Source organism: Lipomyces tetrasporus (genome assembly GCF_029532465.1).
Source record: "Lipomyces tetrasporus strain NRRL Y-64009 chromosome Unknown POJ06scaffold_13, whole genome shotgun sequence".
Taxonomy (NCBI): Eukaryota; Fungi; Ascomycota; class Lipomycetes; order Lipomycetales; family Lipomycetaceae; genus Lipomyces; species Lipomyces tetrasporus.
The window spans coordinates 369,353-387,525 of record NW_026611608.1 but is presented as its reverse complement, the minus strand read 5'-3'; the positions used below and the strand labels follow the sequence as shown (position 1 = coordinate 387,525).

At 47.2% G+C, this 18,173-nt stretch overlaps 5 protein-coding genes across 5 annotated transcripts; 2 read left to right on the top strand and 3 right to left on the bottom strand.

Moving 5' to 3' along the window:
* Window positions 1-2,740: 2,740 nt before the first annotated feature.
* Window positions 2,741-7,297, bottom strand: POJ06DRAFT_43306 (P-loop containing nucleoside triphosphate hydrolase protein). The gene is made up of 4 exons (XM_056191021.1): window positions 6,601-7,297; window positions 6,008-6,545; window positions 4,316-5,948; window positions 2,741-4,261 (listed from the first exon to the last, which is right to left on the bottom strand). Exons 1-4 carry the CDS (start codon window positions 7,128-7,130, stop codon window positions 2,904-2,906), a joined length of 4,059 nt encoding a protein of 1,352 aa, XP_056040177.1. The 5' UTR covers window positions 7,131-7,297; the 3' UTR covers window positions 2,741-2,903.
* Window positions 7,298-10,989: 3,692 nt separating this feature from the next.
* On the top strand, window positions 10,990-12,380 carry POJ06DRAFT_263244 (legume-like lectin family-domain-containing protein). The gene has a single exon (XM_056188847.1). The coding sequence runs from the start codon at window positions 11,309-11,311 to the stop codon at window positions 12,281-12,283; it is 975 nt and encodes a 324-aa protein (XP_056040176.1). The 5' UTR covers window positions 10,990-11,308; the 3' UTR covers window positions 12,284-12,380.
* Window positions 12,381-12,393: 13 nt separating this feature from the next.
* POJ06DRAFT_263243 (uncharacterized protein) lies at window positions 12,394-13,904 on the bottom strand. Its single transcript, XM_056188846.1, has 2 exons — window positions 13,480-13,904; window positions 12,394-13,425 (listed from the first exon to the last, which is right to left on the bottom strand). The coding sequence occupies exons 1-2, from the start codon at window positions 13,599-13,601 to the stop codon at window positions 12,594-12,596; spliced, it is 954 nt and encodes a 317-aa protein (XP_056040175.1). The 5' UTR covers window positions 13,602-13,904; the 3' UTR covers window positions 12,394-12,593.
* Window positions 13,905-15,328: 1,424 nt separating this feature from the next.
* POJ06DRAFT_43269 (glutathione S-transferase) lies at window positions 15,329-16,651 on the top strand. Its single transcript, XM_056191020.1, has 4 exons — window positions 15,329-15,478; window positions 15,528-15,682; window positions 15,738-15,851; window positions 15,902-16,651. Exons 1-4 carry the CDS (start codon window positions 15,433-15,435, stop codon window positions 16,244-16,246), a joined length of 660 nt encoding a protein of 219 aa, XP_056040174.1. The 5' UTR covers window positions 15,329-15,432; the 3' UTR covers window positions 16,247-16,651.
* A 583-nt stretch (window positions 16,652-17,234) lies between these two features.
* Window positions 17,235-17,949, bottom strand: POJ06DRAFT_263237 (ribosomal protein S12/S23). The gene is made up of 3 exons (XM_056188845.1): window positions 17,865-17,949; window positions 17,581-17,778; window positions 17,235-17,514 (listed from the first exon to the last, which is right to left on the bottom strand). The coding sequence occupies exons 1-3, from the start codon at window positions 17,882-17,884 to the stop codon at window positions 17,274-17,276; spliced, it is 459 nt and encodes a 152-aa protein (XP_056040173.1). The 5' UTR covers window positions 17,885-17,949; the 3' UTR covers window positions 17,235-17,273.
* Between the last annotated feature and the right edge of the window lie 224 nt (window positions 17,950-18,173).

Sequence of the window (18,173 nt, the reverse complement as noted above, 5' to 3'; positions counted from 1 at the left end):
GGCGAAGGAAGAACTGGGAAACTAATTCCGGTAGCGATGCTTATGCTGCCTAATGCAGGGTAGGCTAATATTGCCTGATTATGGTCGCCGTCTACGCAGCCTTAATGACCTGATTATTCAGTAGAGCCAAGCTCAACAGTATTCTAGAAGCCTTAGATTCACCTGATTACTCAAGAATAGTTATCTACGCCAGTCTTAGATTCTCTTGATTACTCAGAAAGAGTCAGACTGACAGTGTCTGCTGATCTAGCATCCGGACAAACTTGAGAATCCGATTGCCGACATGACTCAGAAGACTGGGTTGCGAACCAGTAGAAGTGATCTACGTTTGTTGAATTTGTATATAAAGACATTGGAAGTCCTCTTGGAATCGACTAAGTCAATCGACCTACTCAGTCGGACTTCTAGCAATCCCTCGAACGTTTAATATAATTGGTAAGCAAGTAATCGTTTTATATGTATAAAGGGAGTCTGTCCCACGTTTATGATGTAACCGTTGTCGAGAAAAAATAATTGTTGATTATCACAATTCACGTACAGACCCCAAAACATTAGGAACCGTATTTCTTTACCCCTTAGGAAGTAAGTTTCCTAACCAACCTCTCCCATTTCAAACCTCCTCACCTGAGCCAACAAGCGGGGAAGCTGGTCTCCAGAGCCTAGCTCGAGGGGCACACCCATTGCGCCCATAGTTCGAGAGAACCAGCGTTGAGAACTAGTGGCCAGGCTGACAAAGGAAGTAGAGCGCATATAGCACAAAAGGGGAGGAATCTCCCGTAGACAGAAATAGAATTCAACAGTTGTTTACTGGTTTACGCGTATATTCTTCTCTATATACTGTACATGATGACTTACAGACATTATCTTTTTCCGAAGAGTAGCTCCTGGACTTTTCCGACCCACAAGTCGGGAACCAGGCGCCCTCTTGTTACAGGTCTCCTCAGCACCGGGCGAGAGCCTCGGACTGGCATGTGTCTCCTTTCAGGCCCAAATCAGGACTCTCGCTGACCTTAGTGGGCTGAGCGCTGGGTGTTCGACGGGGCTCGAACGTTATGCGGCATAGCGGTTCGGTACTTAATAGTTCAGTGGCGCCTGCTAGCGAAACATGAATGGAACGCAGTTTGGGGGCTTGCGCTTTATTGCCGTCAAGAAGGACCACAAGGAAGGAAGAACGAATGACAAACGAACAAAAAAAAAAAAGCGAGGGGAACTCCAGCCCAACCCGAAGATAGCAGGGTGCACTCAAAATATGGCTGTTACATTATTCGCAACGAATATTCGCCCGAATAATTATTCGCAAAATTTTGGGTTGCGAATAAAGCCTGCGAATATTATTCGCAACAGTTTTCGATTGCGAATAAATTATTCGCTAAAATTCGCAATTCGCAAATTATTGAGTAGTTACTTTTATATCGGATGTCCCGTTCAGTTGAGCGTTGACGGGAAACAAATTAGTCTGCTAGTCTGCTATCTATAAAATGAGATGATAACTGTATACCATGATTTTACTAGCTGTTACGCAACCTGACCCTAACCCTGACACAGTTGGACGCTACTGTATATACTTATTGCCTAATTAGTCAACTTTCTAGCTTCTTTAAGCATGTCACGTGATAGCTTGCGAATAACGAATAATTATTCGTATTCGCATACTTTAAGCCTGCGAATAAAATTAGCGAATATTATTCGCACTGTTTTGAATTGCGAATACGAATAACGAATATAGCGGATATCTGCGAATATTCGCATTCGCAACAGCCCTACTCAAAAATATACGTTTGGTCGCTCCCTAATCAATGATGCAAATAGCCTAATACGCCGAACGGCATCATTACGGTCCCATGCCCTCTAAGGCTCCACTTCTCCCACATCATCTCTTATCAGGGAACATAGATAGCGACCCATCTGACTTGAATCACCTCCTTCACAGAATGCAATCACTTCCCCAACTCCCCCGATCTCGGCAGGAGACAGTATCCGCAGTAGGATTCCATATGAGAAATGTCTCAAATGAGCCACTGGAAAAAAAGCTGCACCAGGAATGTTTGATTCAACATATTCGACTTTTTTTTAATCATTGAGCAATCCTAGCCTAGAAGGACTGCCGATTAGGGTATTTCTTGGCGTGTATTGCATTATCTGAGTTCCCAATTCTAATAAACTGTCGCAAAGATGGCGAGCCCAAATTGTTCCAGAACAAAGCTCTACAACTCGTTTGTTGAAATCTCAACCACCTGGCTGGAAGTTGCGGACATTGAGCTATAGTTCACAATGTGTCCGATTACTAGCTTCCACGTCCGCCGTTATACCCTACCAAAGATAATTAATGTGAGGTTCGTGGCTCTGAAAAAGATGGACTAGAAGAGGTGTTACATAAAACAAACTAAATATGTTCTTTGTAAATTGTTTTGTCACCTATAGAAGAAGAGAAACGAAAACAAACCACATGTACGTGCATGGCCCTTTATACGACAGAAGGCATACTGCAAAAACTACCCTAACCCCCACTTTGTATTGGGAAAGCCATGAAGACTTATTCCACGCCTTTCGAGAGGAATGGTTAATAGTTGCCCCATGAATCTCCTACTTTAATGTTGAATGTGCTGGGCCTTCGTATATCAATAGACAAAATCAGTTATCAAAGCGCCGGCTAAGGATCATAAGCCAGTAGATGGATATACCGGACAAAATAACATGAAGCGATATTTGTGGCACAGTAGCGGGGGAATTTAGTGTTTATTCGAACTTCACGCTCAAAGTAAATATGACATCGGTCGAACTGCTCTGAAATTCTAAAAATGTACATTCATCAACATTTTGCGGAGATCTGACTCATTCCTAATATGATCTATATTTTTGTATACATTTCCACTAAACAGCACACAAGCAATGACCTGCCATTATTACACACGCTCCAGGGCCTGAAGTTGGACCAACTGATAGTACTTGCCTTTCTTTGCAAGCAATTCTTGATGTGTTCCTGATTCCAGAACTTTACCCTCGTCGAACACATAAATGATATCTGCATTCTGAATCGTGCTTAACCTGTGTGCAACAGCTATCGTAGTGCGGCCCTTCGCTGCAGCATCGAGTGCTGCCTGCACGACCTTTTCAGATTCAGAATCAAGAGCGGAGGTAGCCTCATCTAGTAAAAGAACTTTCGGTTTCCGAATGAGTGCACGAGCAATGGCAATTCGTTGTTTCTGACCACCAGATAGTAAAGAGCCCTTAGAACCGCACATTGTGTTGTATCCATCTGGAAGTGAGACAATAAAATCATGAATATTAGCTTGCTTGCATACAGAGTAGATCTCTTCGTCTGTGACTGTCCCGGAGGTCCCGAATTCAATATTCTCTCGAATTGTGCCAGCATACAAAGTGGGCTCTTGCTGGACAAGTGCGATTTGCTCACGATACGCATTAATGTTGAATTCAGTAATATCCTGCCCATCAAGAAGGATATGTCCCGACAATGGGCGATAGAACGATTCAATAAGACCAATTGTTGTGCTTTTGCCACATCCAGAGGAGCCGACTAGAGCTACGTATTGCCCTTGCTTGATCTTTAAATTCAATCCTCGTAGGACAGGAACTTGGGGCCTCGTAGGATACCTGAAATGAACATTTCGAAACTCCACATCACCGCGAACATTGGCTGGGATCTGACCATTCTCTGTCCAGGTATCAATTTCCGGGACTGTGCCTAACATCTTTTTGATAGTCGCAGTAGCAGACTTAGCCTTGCCCATATCTGGTGCAAAAGAGAACATGATACCAGCAGCCTCGGCGCCGACTATTATTGTAGTATACGTGACATAGAACTGAAAGAGAGAGTACTCATTTCGTCGAATGAAAGAACTTCCGTACCAGAAGGCGAGGGCTAGCGTAAAATACTGCATTCCCTGGGCAACGCCATACCAGAATGCAGATCTGTTCGATGCGCGCTTACTAACTCGGCCTTGTTCCTTAATAATCGCATGATAATGCGCCATGACATCACGCTCACGGGTCAGTGACGCTACTGTGCGGATAGCTGAGGTGGCTTCGCACGCGTAACTGCCTGCCATTTCGTTCGACTTCTTCGTTGTGTTTTGGAATACCGAAAGCACGTAGAACCGCCAGAATCCGCTGGATATAATGATAGGAAGACACGCGCCGCAGACTATAGCAAGCTTCCACGCAAGAGCCAGAGCTAAAATAACGCCAGAGATGATCATCATCAAGGAGTTCATGACCTGACCCATTGTGGCACCACCGAAGCCTTTCTCAGAATGTTAACTTTATATGTGTCATCTAACACAATCATACTGCGTACCTTCAACATATTGAGCATCCTGCGACAACATACTAGTCAGAGACCCGGTCGTATTCTCGTCACGATCATAAAACGAAATGTCCTGACGAAGCATCTGCCTGAATGTGCGAATACGGATGCGACGCACAAGTTTCTGCGACGTGAACGAGAAGAGCGCAAGCGCTAACGCGGTGACAACAAATTGGAAGCATGCCAACATGAAGAAAAGACCAGCAAATATTGCAATTTGCTGAGTCATATAGTCATAGTCTGGAATCGCCCCGAATGCTTGCACACATCTGCCAAAGAACAAACCCATAGCGTCATAGCCAAGGCCAGTGAAAGCAGACATTATAGCGCCTAGGATGTTGTAGTGATTCTCTTCAGCATTCAATTTGTATAAGAAGGAAATCAATTCCCAAAGCGAGTAGTCAGCGGGATCGACTTCGACTTTCTCCGGTTTCTGACCAATGGCTATGCTAGATATCGAACTAGCAGTTTCCGTTCTCTGAAGGCCAATTAGTCCGTCTTCCTGAAATTTAGCCTTCCTGTCAGATTCAGCTGCGGCAATGTCACAAACAGTATCTTCGAACGTTGTCAATGTTCCCGTTTGCTGTTCAATCTTCTGAGCCTCAACAAGGTCGTAATAATCACCTTTCAACGTAATCAGCTCATTGTGGGTACCTTGTTCGACAATAACACCGTGACGCATGACAACAATGTTATCAGCATCCTTAATAGTTGATAGTCGATGAGCAATTACAATAGTAGTGCGGTGCTTCGACGCACGATCGAGTGCTTCCTGAACAATTCCTTCACTTCGAGTATCCAATGCTGACGTAGCTTCGTCCAGAAGCAAGATCTTAGGGTTGCCAACAATGGCACGAGCAATGGCAATACGCTGTTTCTGACCACCAGACATCAGGAATCCTCTCTCGCCCACACTTGTGTCTAGACCTTCAGGAAACCTGTCGATAAAGGCCAGAGCGTTAGCTTGCCTGCAAGCTTCCTTAACAAGTTCACGTTTCTCTATCTCAGAAGCAAATTCGTACTGTGTCCCTATTAGGCCGTGAGCGATATTCTCGTAAATGGAACACCCAAAAAGTGTTGGCTCTTGAGATACCAAGGATATTTGTTGACGCAGCCATCGAACGTTAAAGTCGTTAATATCGACGCCGTCGAGCTCCACTGTGCCAGAAAGAGGCTCGTAGAAACGTTCCAGTAGCCCGATAATAGTCGATTTTCCGGATCCAGATGCGCCCACAAGCGCAACAGTTTTACCTGCTGGAACCTTGAGGCAGAAATTGTTGAGGACCATGACATTAGGGCGAGAGGGGTAGATGAACTTCACATTCTTGAGCTCGATATTGCCCTCAACCTTTTCTAACGTCTTGCCGGCTTCCGAATATGGGTCGATCACGGACTTGCGATCAATAGTAGCGAAGATCTTGACTGCTGCAGCCATACCATTTGTGATGCTTCTAGCGTGAGGCGAAATATTACTCAGAGCGTAAGTGCTGAGAATCATACACATAAGGGTCGTTACGACCCCGCCAACAGTCTCCTCGCCAGCTCGAATAAAACGTGCTCCCTGCCAGAATCCAAGTGCATCGTTGGAGTAGACGCCTAACCACATGACACCAGTCACTGAGCCCTGCATTCTTATTAGCGCAATTGGGAGTAAGAAATAAAAATGTGACAGTACACACTTACAAGAGCAATACCGGCTTTGAACGCCCATTTCTCGCTGATAGCAAGATACTTGTCGTATCTTGAAGCTAGGCGATCTTGAATACCAAATGCCTGTACGGTCCGAATGCTTGAGAGCACTTCTTCGGCAATAGATCCACCAGTAGATGATCCCTCAAGTGCCTTTGTATAATAATGGGCCATCTTATTCAAAACCCAGACAAAAGTTATTAAGATAAACGCAGCAATTGACATCATTATGAACGTCAGTTTATACGCGCGAATAAATCCAATAGCAAAGGCAGCAAAGAACATTGTTCCATTGGATATTATGTAAGAGACTTTTTCCGACATGCCTTCCTGGATGAGAATAGTGTCGGCAGAGAGACGAACAGTGATTTCGCCAGACCCCAGCTTATCGAAGTAGCCGATGTTCTGACGAAGCGTCGCGGCTAAATAGTTCTCCTTGATACGACCTGAAAGAATTTCACCCCGATCGATAAAGATGTACATAGCGATATACGATATGATGATATCGACAATACCAATGTAGACCAGGTACCTAGGAGACACGGTCCCATTAGCTCTGCTCACGCCCTAAAACACGACAAACTCACAAGGTCAAGTGGTTGACCTCCATCTGAAACTTGTCCGGTGAAATATATCTGAGAGGAGACTCATAGTAGTCTGCAGTATTGTGATCGGCAAACGTACGGTTAAACTCGTGTTGAGCAGTGTCATCGTACTTGTCATCAAACCCATAGTTTGTGCCATTGTAATAGCCCATGTTCTGCTGTGCTGCATATGCAGTAAACGTCTGCGTTATGCTTCCGAAAATAAATGTCATAAGCGGGCGCATACAGCCGTCCGCGATTGCGCATGCTGTCGCAATCAACAATAGGAGTATGTCTTTGGCGGTCGCATATCTGTAGAAAGAGAAGAAATTGACGATGGTGGGCTTGATTATGACTTGGTCACGCAGGACCTTCGCCTCATGTGGTGCCAGATGACTGAACTCGTCCACTGAGACATCGACATCTATAAATCTCTCACGGTCGGTGTTTATAGATGCGGAGGAAGATAATGGGGACTTGTCGAAGAGGTCACTTTTAACAAGGGGCGACTTTTCATCGGCGCTGGAGTCCATGCAGATAACACCTTGTTCTCGGTACAGAGAATAAAAAATGAAGTGTGTGTGTGGAGATGGGGATGGAGCTCACAGAGGAAGGACCGCAGTTTACTTGAGACGTCCCGGCGGAGACTTCGGGCTGAGAGCTCATATCCCAGCCTGACTCGTTCAACTTGACTCAATTCTAGCGTACGATGAGCAAGTCAAGGCGCTAAGGTCGCTCAAACTTGCCTGATTTCAGAATTCTTACCCACTTCTTACTGCGGGTCCAATTCTTATCGGAAGAAGGTAGGCCCGTCGCACCAGGCCATTTATATGTGTCCCAATGCAGTTTATTTCAATAAAATTTCTAAGTCACTAAGATAGCCTAATCTCTAAATTCCAGTTAAAATCAGCGGTGCTGAAGCTGTGGATTACCGTAAGTTGAGCTGCCAATGACAATCCTCCTCCCGACCCGAACAAATGTCCTGATACCGATAGCGTGAGGCTCGCCCGAGCCGCACGTCGGATCGATTGTCATTTGTCACTGAGGGTTATCGCAGTGCGTAATTCTGCAAATTAGTGAAAACCAGTTAGTTGTTGGCCTTCCTAAACAAGTTTAGTACTCGGTATTGCGATCAAAAAATTGATGCCCCAGATTACATCGGCTTAACGAGCTTTGACTGCGAGTAACTCAATTCCGGTCAGGGATTAGCAATACGCGGAATGTCGTGTCAGCTTTGCTCCAACGACATCTTACAATCAATAATCCATCTTAATTACAACGACATTTCGCCCCTAAATTATTCTGCCTCAATATAGGCATTAAACCGTTGAGCTCTGAACATCAAGCAGGGCTGTAAGCGGATAGGCGGATTAAGGCGGATAGGATATTCGACCGGATGAGGATCCGCTATACTTTCGATCGGCGGGTGCATATACGAATACAAATCTGCCAATTTGACGGATATGGCGGATAATCAAGAAATTAGGAAGGATTGAGGCAAAAACCTGCATAGAGCGTTCAGAATTTACTTGTGCTGTGCTCACTTAGCATAAATTAGCGCAACCTGAGTATTAGTCAAATTGCAAGCCGAAAGCATGCAATTGGCGCAACATTTACAACTTCTTATAGCACAAAAGTAATTGGGACGTTTGTGCCGAGTGACCATACGATCCATTTTGATCTGTTGGTACAGAGGAAAATTAGCTGCAAGACTCCTAGTGGAGAGGAATAAGGGGAACTGAAGATGGAGGCAGCAAGAAGTTTGCTGTAGATAAAGGTCTATTTGATGCCATCCGCGCTATCTGATGTAGGAATCCGAATAGACCATTCCGAAGCAGGTTAATTTCAATAGACCAATCCTATAACTAGGTAATTGAGACGGATTGGCGGATAAGGAGGATATCCGCCATACTTCCGATCGGCGGATGAAGATACGGATACATATCCGCCACCTTGGCGAGGGCGGATAGCGGCGGATATGGTAAAATTTGGCGGATATCCGTATCCGCAACAGCCCTGATTAATTACTTCATCAAGGTTGCGGGCATTAACGAAAGCGCCATTATTAATGAGTAAACTTTTGTTCATGCTACAATATCAACTCACATGTTCCGTCAAAATACCTGCCCACATGTCCCAACGTACGAAATGCAGGGAATAAATGGATACGGGCATCTGCGTTCATGCTGCAGTCACAGTGCTCGGCAGTTCAGGATGCGGTGCTCGGCAGTCAGGTCCTAGCGCCCGACACTACGACCACCTTTTGCAGAAAGATGTGCAATTGATTAGAAAATACCAGAATTGGGCGTACTGACAGCGATGGCATGAGTCTCAAGCGTATATCTATACCATCCAGAGGCCAGCAAACCACTATCCTTTCATTTGATAGGTTTTCATTCAGTTCATGATCCCCGCGCCACGGCAGCTGTTGTAGAACTAACAGCGGGAACCACTCCCCATATATTTACTCTTGAAATATTTATCTTCTGCGAATGGGTTCCATCAAACACACAGCAGCTACCGATCAGAAATGATATACGATCAACAGATAGCTATAACCTTTTGCGTATTCGGTTGGAGCATGTGTGGCTCAAACAGCATACCCTGATTGTGCGTGAATAGTACTCCAGACTTTTCTCCAATCATAATTCCAGATGAATGGTATGCGATATCTCATGAAGATACGGTGATTCCTCCGCACTGAAACACGTAGTACATTGCCGTAGTACATGGCCAATATGTAAGAAATAGACTGTCATCAGAGATGTGATATAGCGGCCACCTATTTCGTACTGCCGCACGGTCGCGGACACTAGAGGAGAAAGAATGAACTATGAGATTCGCACTCCAAGCACACGCACTTCCAAATGCTCTTCAGTATATCTCAAGGCTCAGAGTGGAATCTCTACGGAACCATAATAAATAAGCCGGCATGTTTTACTGGGATTGTGTCATGGAGAAAATGAGCACCCAGAGCTGTTCATGAGGATGAATACTGGCTCGATTGAGCGTGAAACTTAACTCAGAAGTCGTCGATGAAATGGTAAACGGAACGATTACATGAAGTGTCATACAAGAGACCACCAAGTAGTAGAGCATGACCATACAGCGTGCGATGCGGTCGTTGTTAAGGCGAGCGAGTGGAATTCCGACGGTCCATTCTCCAGTGAGGATCACATATGATGTTCCTTCGATCGTAGTCTCCAATAAATGCGAGCGCTCCCAATGTGGGAAGGGCACATCAACAGGTTTCACAAGATTCGGACAAGTTTTGATTTTTCCCGGAATGCAGTGAAGTCATCAGTGAACACATCCGAAACAGAACATCTTTGCACTGACGCCTACAACCGTATGACGAACTTGATGAGATAGTCGTAGAAAACTGATGGGACAAACAGACCATTGGAACACTTCAGCCCTGATTCCACAGTCGCATGACCAGAGATACCGCTATATGAAGCCGAGTTGCGATATGTGATTTATGCCGCAAACAAGTTAACCTCGACGCTTATCATGCATGCACGATTCAGTATTCAGTATGACGACAAGAATTAGGCCACTCATAATTTCATAATCTCCGAGATATGGCACGGCATATCTCGCCTTTGCATTGCATTCTCGAATCCTTGGATCCAAACGAAACGATCTGCCAACACCTGCATATGCTGATAAGGGACAAACCTAAACTATAGGTTGCTGGAATGTGCGCAAACACCGAATGCACGCCTCAGTGCAATATGAAGTGCTGATTACTGAGTAGTGTTCTAGGCAACACACAATACATCTGTACAGTCGCTTGGCGACGTAATTTGTCGCTCTCGTTGCGACTCGGACGCAGCCGCCTTTGTTCGCGGTCAACCGGGCCGTTAACGCACCAGCATCTTGATGCATCGCGTATTGGGTGGCTGCGAATCTCGATCACATTAGACACAAGTTCGCCGAGATCACAACGATTGCAATTGTGCAAATATATCATTCAATCCAAGAATTGAATTCCATGGTTAGTGCGGGCACATATCGAGGGCAGACGAGTTCGTCGCTGGTGCCGAGAAAGTCATTCGATGAGGTCCATGCAAGGCAGATCCGGGAATGCTTGATAGTGAGTGATGTGATCACAAGCAAGCAAACCTGGTTCTTAATTAATCAACGCGGTTGCAAATAATATCCGACAATGAAGGGCCCTGCTTGGTAAGTGCTCATATTTGATGAAATGACGCTGATTAGTGGATCTCTTTCCTAATCCGATCTATCTGTATCACCTGGGCTAATGTAGCGCTCATCCTCAAGTTAGGTGTGACTTCCTAATACACGACTTGGCACGTAAACAGTACATTCACCTATGTATAGTCGCCGTAAATAGAGCGCAAGCCATGAACAAATTACAATAGATCGCGAAGGTTCGCGATGAACCGTTGTGATGTCATTGAACCACCAATCTGTGAAACCTAAAGATTGAAACCAAGGATTTCGCCGGCCAGAAGAGTACACTTCAGCAACAAGCAGGTCTGTAGCCGGCCAAAGTGAGAGATCAGTTAAATTGTTCGCGCAACAGCAACGTATTATTGCACACAGACGCTGTCTCGTGCATACGAAATAGTTGTTTGCTAGCGTATTTAGATTGTTTGTACGAGAGACAACTAAGGATTCATTCACTGACGAAAGAGCGTCTTTTCCACAAGTACACTGGCAATTACAACCTTATTCAGATCATATGAGACCACAGGCATTATTGACGGCGCTCACGCTCCTGAGCGCGTTTGCACCGACACATAGTGCATCAGTAGACGAAGACTTTCCACAAGGCGTGAAGCGGGTTCCATTGCGCACACACTCTCTCGCTACTCCGTACCTGGACGACAGTCTGCACTCACGCTGGTACGATTATGGCGGCGACGCGGTTATTCGGACCGACAAATACATCCGCTTGACAGCCGACCGGGCATCTCAGACCGGGTATGTATCGTCGCGACTGCCGCTCACCTCGCCCAGCTTCGAGATCGAGTTTGAGTTCAAGATTAGCGGCAAGGGCAACTTATATGGAGACGGAATGGCGATGTGGATTACGAAGGAGCGAGACCAGATGGGTCCCGTGTTTGGGGGTCCAGATAACTTTGAGGGACTCGGGATTTTCATCGACACATACAAGAACAATCGACCTGGAGTAACGTTTCCGTATGTGATGGCTATGGTTGGTGACGGCAAAACGCGATACAGCCAAGAAGACGACGGCAAGCCCAACGAGCTAGCAGGATGTCCTGCCCGAGGACTGCACAATAGCCAACATGTCACGAAAGGCCGATTGATTTACGCGAAGGATAACTTTATGAAGCTCGAACTACAGTATAAGGAGCCCAATAAGTGGATTACATGTTTCAAGGTTGAAGCGCCTCCGCTTCCGACAGTCGCGTATTTGGGATTCTCTGCTGAGACAGGAGAGTTGTCAGAGAACCACGACCTGATTTCCGTGGATGTGTCGACATTATTTCTACCGTCCACGAAGGAGCAGACGACGGGAATGGGATCGAGCTCGTCGCACGTTCGGAGCGTGAGGAAGGAGAAGAAAAGTGGTTCCTGGGTCTGGTTTTTTGTGAAGCTTGGATTGATTGGTGGAGCTGCGTATGTTGGCTACACTCGATACGTTGTTTATGCCAAGAAGAAACAGCAGAGTAGCCAGGGCTTGTTTTAGTTATTTACGATATGATGATCCAAAGTTATGTATGAGCATATGAAGATTGGAAAAGTTCTTTGTATTCGCATAATATACGTTTTAACTATCGCTATTACAACCAAAATGAACGTAAATCGAATTCAAAATGTAGCAAAAATCGTCAAGAATCGTCAAGAATGCAAAAGTTCACGTCGAGTAGGGCAAGTAACAAACTATATAGGGTGTAGCATAATAATACAGGACGAGCAAATTTTAGCCGTGAGAACTCCGTTAACAAATAGCGAAACAGCTCGAACACCGACCGCCAGCCAGTTCCAACACCAAAACCCTAGACGAGGATCGTGTCGATTTTCATCTTCTCGAGCATCATGGCGCCTTCTGCCGCACCGGCACTGACCACGCTTCCCTCGTCGGCACTGTCTTCCGCATCGTCGCACTCAGGTTTGGACTTGACAGTCAACGGGGAGACGGACGGGTCTTCTCGTGTGGTAGACGAGGCCGAGCTTGAGGAGGACGATCGCCGGTCGTTTGCGAGAGCGACGGCGGCCGCCTGTTGCAGTGTGTGCATGTGATTCATGCCATGGCTCGCGGATGTGTGCAGGTACCGGCTATCATACGGCAGGACCCGGGGCACTTCCACTGCCTGCTCGTGATCTGGATGGAGTAGTTGGGTCGATGGTGACATATATTGAGAAGGACTAGGGTACTTAGAATCGTACGAGCTCCTGCCAAACTGAGCGTAGTGGTGCTCCGATTTTAGAGCGGGCTGAGGAGCACGAAGGAAAGAGTCGTCGCGCGCGGATGGGGGAGGGTAGGAGGAAGAATGCTCAGACGCCTGGAGCAGATGGGTCGCGAATGCACTCGGAGCGTACGCCGCTGTATTGGAACCCAGAGAGTTGGACCGAGAATGGGAGGCGGACAGTCTGCGCTGGTGATCGTTATGATGATAATGAAAGCTTTCACGTCGCGGCTTCGAGATGCCGGCGGCTGTGGACGCAGTGTGGGTCGGCGAGGTCGACGAGGCCGAGATTGGAATTGCCGGGGTAGACACTGGCGTTTGCGCAGTAAGTGGCTTGGCCAGCTTGCTATGCATGATCTTCTCCTCGACGACATCCAAATCGGTGCCTGGCCACTTTTTGAGCAGCCTCTGGACACGCATTCTGGATAAAGTCAGTTACTTGAGATTCAGAACGAATTCCAGCTGTCGAGCCTACCGTGCACAGTCTTTGTCGACGCCGAGTTCCTGTCCGACGAGTCGCCAGTCGACGGATCCACCCTTATACTGGTAGGCGACTATTAGAGTATTGATGGCGCTGACAATGTCGGAGTTGGACATGGTGAGTAATGACGGAGAGTAGAGGTCAGTCAAAGCACATGGAGAAGACAGCGGCGCGAGCGACTGATATAGTGGAGTGGCAAAGGATAAGCGCGATGACGACGTAGAACAGAGTCAACGGCGGGGGTGCGCGGCGTGCACGAGAGCCACCAAAAGTGAGCCGCTCAGCAACAAAAAAAAAGACAGGACGACGGAGTAAGCGTGCGATCAGAGCGGAGGTTCTTTTGGGGAGGACGGCGAGCGGGGATCACTGGCAAATTGAGCACTGCGCAATAATAATTGATAATAGTGATTTCGCTTTATTGCTGGCCGTACGGTCACAGTAAGTGTGCGATCAGAGGAGGAAGTACCCGCACAGTACAGGCACGTCGAGGTACAGAACAGGCACGCGCAGCAACAGAAAACAGAAGCGATGGGCAGCTGAGTCGAGTCGAGCGTCGACAGCGGCTAACGATCTACGCCAATACGAACAGCGGCAGGTCGCGACAGCCGAGAACAGTCTCAGACGGGGCGATCGACGGCCAACACGGGCAGGCAGGGATCGCCGCCGTCGTCATGTTCGCGTTCGCGGGTTCTTACGTCGCTGGCCGTGGCGGACTGGCCCAGAGTAGAAGGCGGAGCGAAGGTCGCTCGAGTATTCGCATGCCCCTGATCGACTTCCATTGTGTGCGACAAACACGCCCCGGTTGCCATGGTCACGCGCCGGACTAGTGTTCGCGAGTTTCACGCTGCGGGTTTGTTCGCCCACCGCACTCGCTGAGCAAGTATGCGCAAACAGAGTTTGCGACATGCCCAGTGCTGTGGTCAAACATGTCGTCACACTGCCGTCTCACTCATCAACGCTTCCCCGCGTTTTTGATCTTGACAATAATCGCGAACCCAAACCGGTGTTTGTTCAGTGTCGCCTATTACAATAACCATTCCTCTGCTACAAAACTACTTGCATGCTCTCGTCTGTCGCCGATGTAGACTATACGGAAAGAAGTCTTCGTCGAAGCAGGACAGAACTCATCAGATTCCGTCCGGCTAGTTTGGCATTGACATACATAATAATATCTTGTGCAATTAGCGCCGACTGCCATGTGTAACTGGGCTGCCATCACGTGCGCCCGACGTCGTCTTTTAAAGCCCCCACGCGCATTTCACGTCATCCGCATTAATTATTATTGCTTCCAGATTGCGACGGAGAAAGTCACGTGACATACATTAATACCCTAGCTAGTCTAACATCAGCCAGAAACCCTAATCAGGCGGCCCAGGGTCTGCGCGGCGCGATAGTTGCCGACAATTAATCTCGTATCACTCCAACGGTCGCCATACGAGTCAAAAACAAACGTCTTTCCGTATTGGCAGAATGAACAGCTTGTAGATGTTGTCGCCTATAGGTACTGTTAAATCCGTCTATGTGACAAGCAAATGATGTCATGTTTGTCATCTGTGAACCGAGTAACGTCGCGTTTTCTCATCAGACAAGCTGGCCGGCCCGTGTCCATCCAATCATAGTCTCGTATCAGACGCCGTTATCGCGTCGGTTTTCCATCAATTTCACCTGCCAGCACTGTCCACAGGTCCGATTTCCAACAAACAATTTTCAAACTAGTCTCCCCATTTTTGCCTGCTAGTATTCGCAACTGCCGCTGTCCATATTGAGCAGTGAATAGCAGGTCAGTTTGCTGAGCAATAAGCTCGGAGCGCCACGAGTCGCCAGACCCTGTAGATAAAGCCACCGTGCATTCTAGGCATATTGCTCAAACTTGTTTAAAGCCCGGCTCCCCTCCTCCGACTCCGGTCCCGATTGTCTCCACAAGCACCCACTAACTGCACAAGAACAATGACCAAGCAATTCACTCTCTATTCTCACCCTGTCGGCCCTAATGGTATGCTATACTTTACATGCCAATTCAGGACAATGCTTAACGGAAACAGGTTGGAAGGTCGCCCAGGTTCTCTGCGAGCTCGGACTCGAGTACCAGACCATCATGAAAGAATTCGGCGGTGTCGAGAACGGCATGAAGACCCCAGAGTTCGAGAAGATTAACCCCAACGGTCGCATTCCTGCTTTGGTCGACCATTCCAACAATGTACGCTTGTCGTGTCAAGTATGTGCGATTGGGATTGTTCGCTCACGTAAATTAGGATCTCATCATTTGGGAGTCAGGCGCCATTATCCTTTATCTCGTCAAGAAGTACGACCCTGAACACAAGTTCTACCCTGCCTCTCTCGAGGACCAGGCTCTAGTCGACACCTGGGTATGCAGATTCGTGTGTCTCATTGCCAATTAGCGCTAACAACGTCACAGTTCTTCTACCAGATGACAGGCTTCGGGCCCTACACTGGCCAGGCGGTCTGGTTTAAGGTCCTGACCAAGAACCAGAACGTTGAGGCAGCCGACCGCTACGTCGCCGAAGTTCACCGAATGTGCAAGGTCCTCACTGGCCAGCTTGAGAAGGAAGCCACCGGCTGGCTTGTCCTCGGCAAGTGCACTATTGCCGACTTGTCCTTCCTCCAGTGGGTCAGATTCTTGTATAGACTCGGGATCGACACTGAGAAGGAGTATCCCACCTTGCATAAATGGAAGGAAGCCATGCTCGCCCGCCCTGCCATCCAAGCTAGCACTGAAGGTGAGGCTTGGCCAGAGCTCTGAGTAACCGATGGGCAATCGATAACTTAATGTATTGTGAATAAATCGCTAGGTGTAATACACGGAATTGCGTAATAAATAAAGATTCGCATCTTATAGTTCCCCGAGGATGTACGGTCAGCGGCGGTGTACAAGAACCTGCAGACTCCGCTGATACTTATACCAGACCTGGATTCTCGGCAAATTTTGATATATAATCATCACTTCCATGCCTGCATGGAGCGGCGTTCATTCAGACGCAGCTGTGCGGCTGGCAGACCTTACGTCGTCACCAGAGTTTGTTGTCTCTCATTAAGGCGGCTGACTATGGCCAAATTAAAATTGTCAGGTTTGAGATAGACGTCCTCTCAATTAAGCAAAAATGCTCAGTGCGCCGACATGAAACCTGTACAATATTTGAAATGTTTCAGCGCGGTGTTACGTTAGACCTACGCAGCTTACTATTCTCGCCTTCCGACTCGGGTTGCACAAATGCCGAGACGTCAGCACCTTGGATTGGCTGCATAACTTCGTCGTCAAGAGCACTGCCATAAACATTGATTACATGTTATACAAAAGCGAGGGGCGCGCTTGTATAGAGGGAATAACAGTTGTCGACGGTTGGCTCAAGGTGGACAAATCTTTCGATTACAGTCCAGACGACTATGCATTCGCCGAAGACTGACAAAATTCTTACGACCACAATCAACTGCTCTTCTGTTGAAAGGTCGAGGCTAGATCGCAAAGATTGCTGGGTTCTGAACTGAAAATTTCATCAGAATTTTATGCACTGAATTCGACGATGAGAGACATTTGCGACGCCATATCACCATCAAGTTGGTGCAAATTCACCATTTGCAATTAGCCAAAGACTTGTCGACCCATCCGTCCTAGGGAGTCGTGCTACAGTAAGAAAACATGGACATTTGATAATTGCATGAACCTTTGTATAACCTAACAATATACAATACTTTTTACTGGCAAATATAATATCTGTTGATACAAATAACCATTCCACATTTATGAGCGGGGCTTTCAAAACGTTAGTCACCTATCTCACACCGATTATTACCAGATAGCATACCTTCTCCTTCTTCTCCTTCCACAGAGCCAGAAGCGAGACTCCAGAAACCTTGACAACCTTGAATCGGACACCGGGAATATCACCCTTAGCCTTGCCCTTGCGACCGAAACCAGCGAGGAGGACCTCGTCGTTCTCGTCAACGAAGTTCAAGCAACCGTCATTGGGGACGAAAGCAGTGACTTTCTTGCCATTCTTGATAAGCTGGACACTGTATACCACCCCGAATTAGTCGTTTCTTCTTCATTTGCCTCTCTCGATGACATTTTGAACGTACCGGACACACTTGCGAATGGCGGAGTTGGGCTGCTTAGCCATAACACCGACTTTCTCGAGAACAATTCCCTTAGCGTGGGAAGAGCCACCAAAAGGCGATGACTTGAATGCGGTTCCGAGAAGACGCTTCTTGTAGGACAGATCCGCCCATCGGTTGTCACGACGGTGAGTGCGGAGCTTTCGCGCGGAGTTCAACCCTCTTGAAGATCATTGTTAGCCAGAATTTCGCACAGTCATTATGATCAATCCGGTCGCTGAGTAGATATCGATTTCTATGTAACGTACCTTGGCTTTCCTTTGCCCATTTTGTATTGTCGAAAGTAGTGGTGCTGTTGATATGAGTTTGATTTCCTAACGCAAGTCCGTGAGGCAAGAGATCTCAAAGACCGTGCCAGCCCACCGCCATTAGGTCGGTGACCAAGTCCCCTGAAAGCAGTCACAGCAGAAAAAGCCCTAGGCAAATAACCCTATTGCTTGTTGGATATGTTTGATTATACGCCAAACTGTCCGGGTAACACAAGCGTAGAATCCAAGGGTCTCGTATAATATAAGGTTTAGGGCTGATCTGGCCAAACAAACAGATGGAGGGCCGAT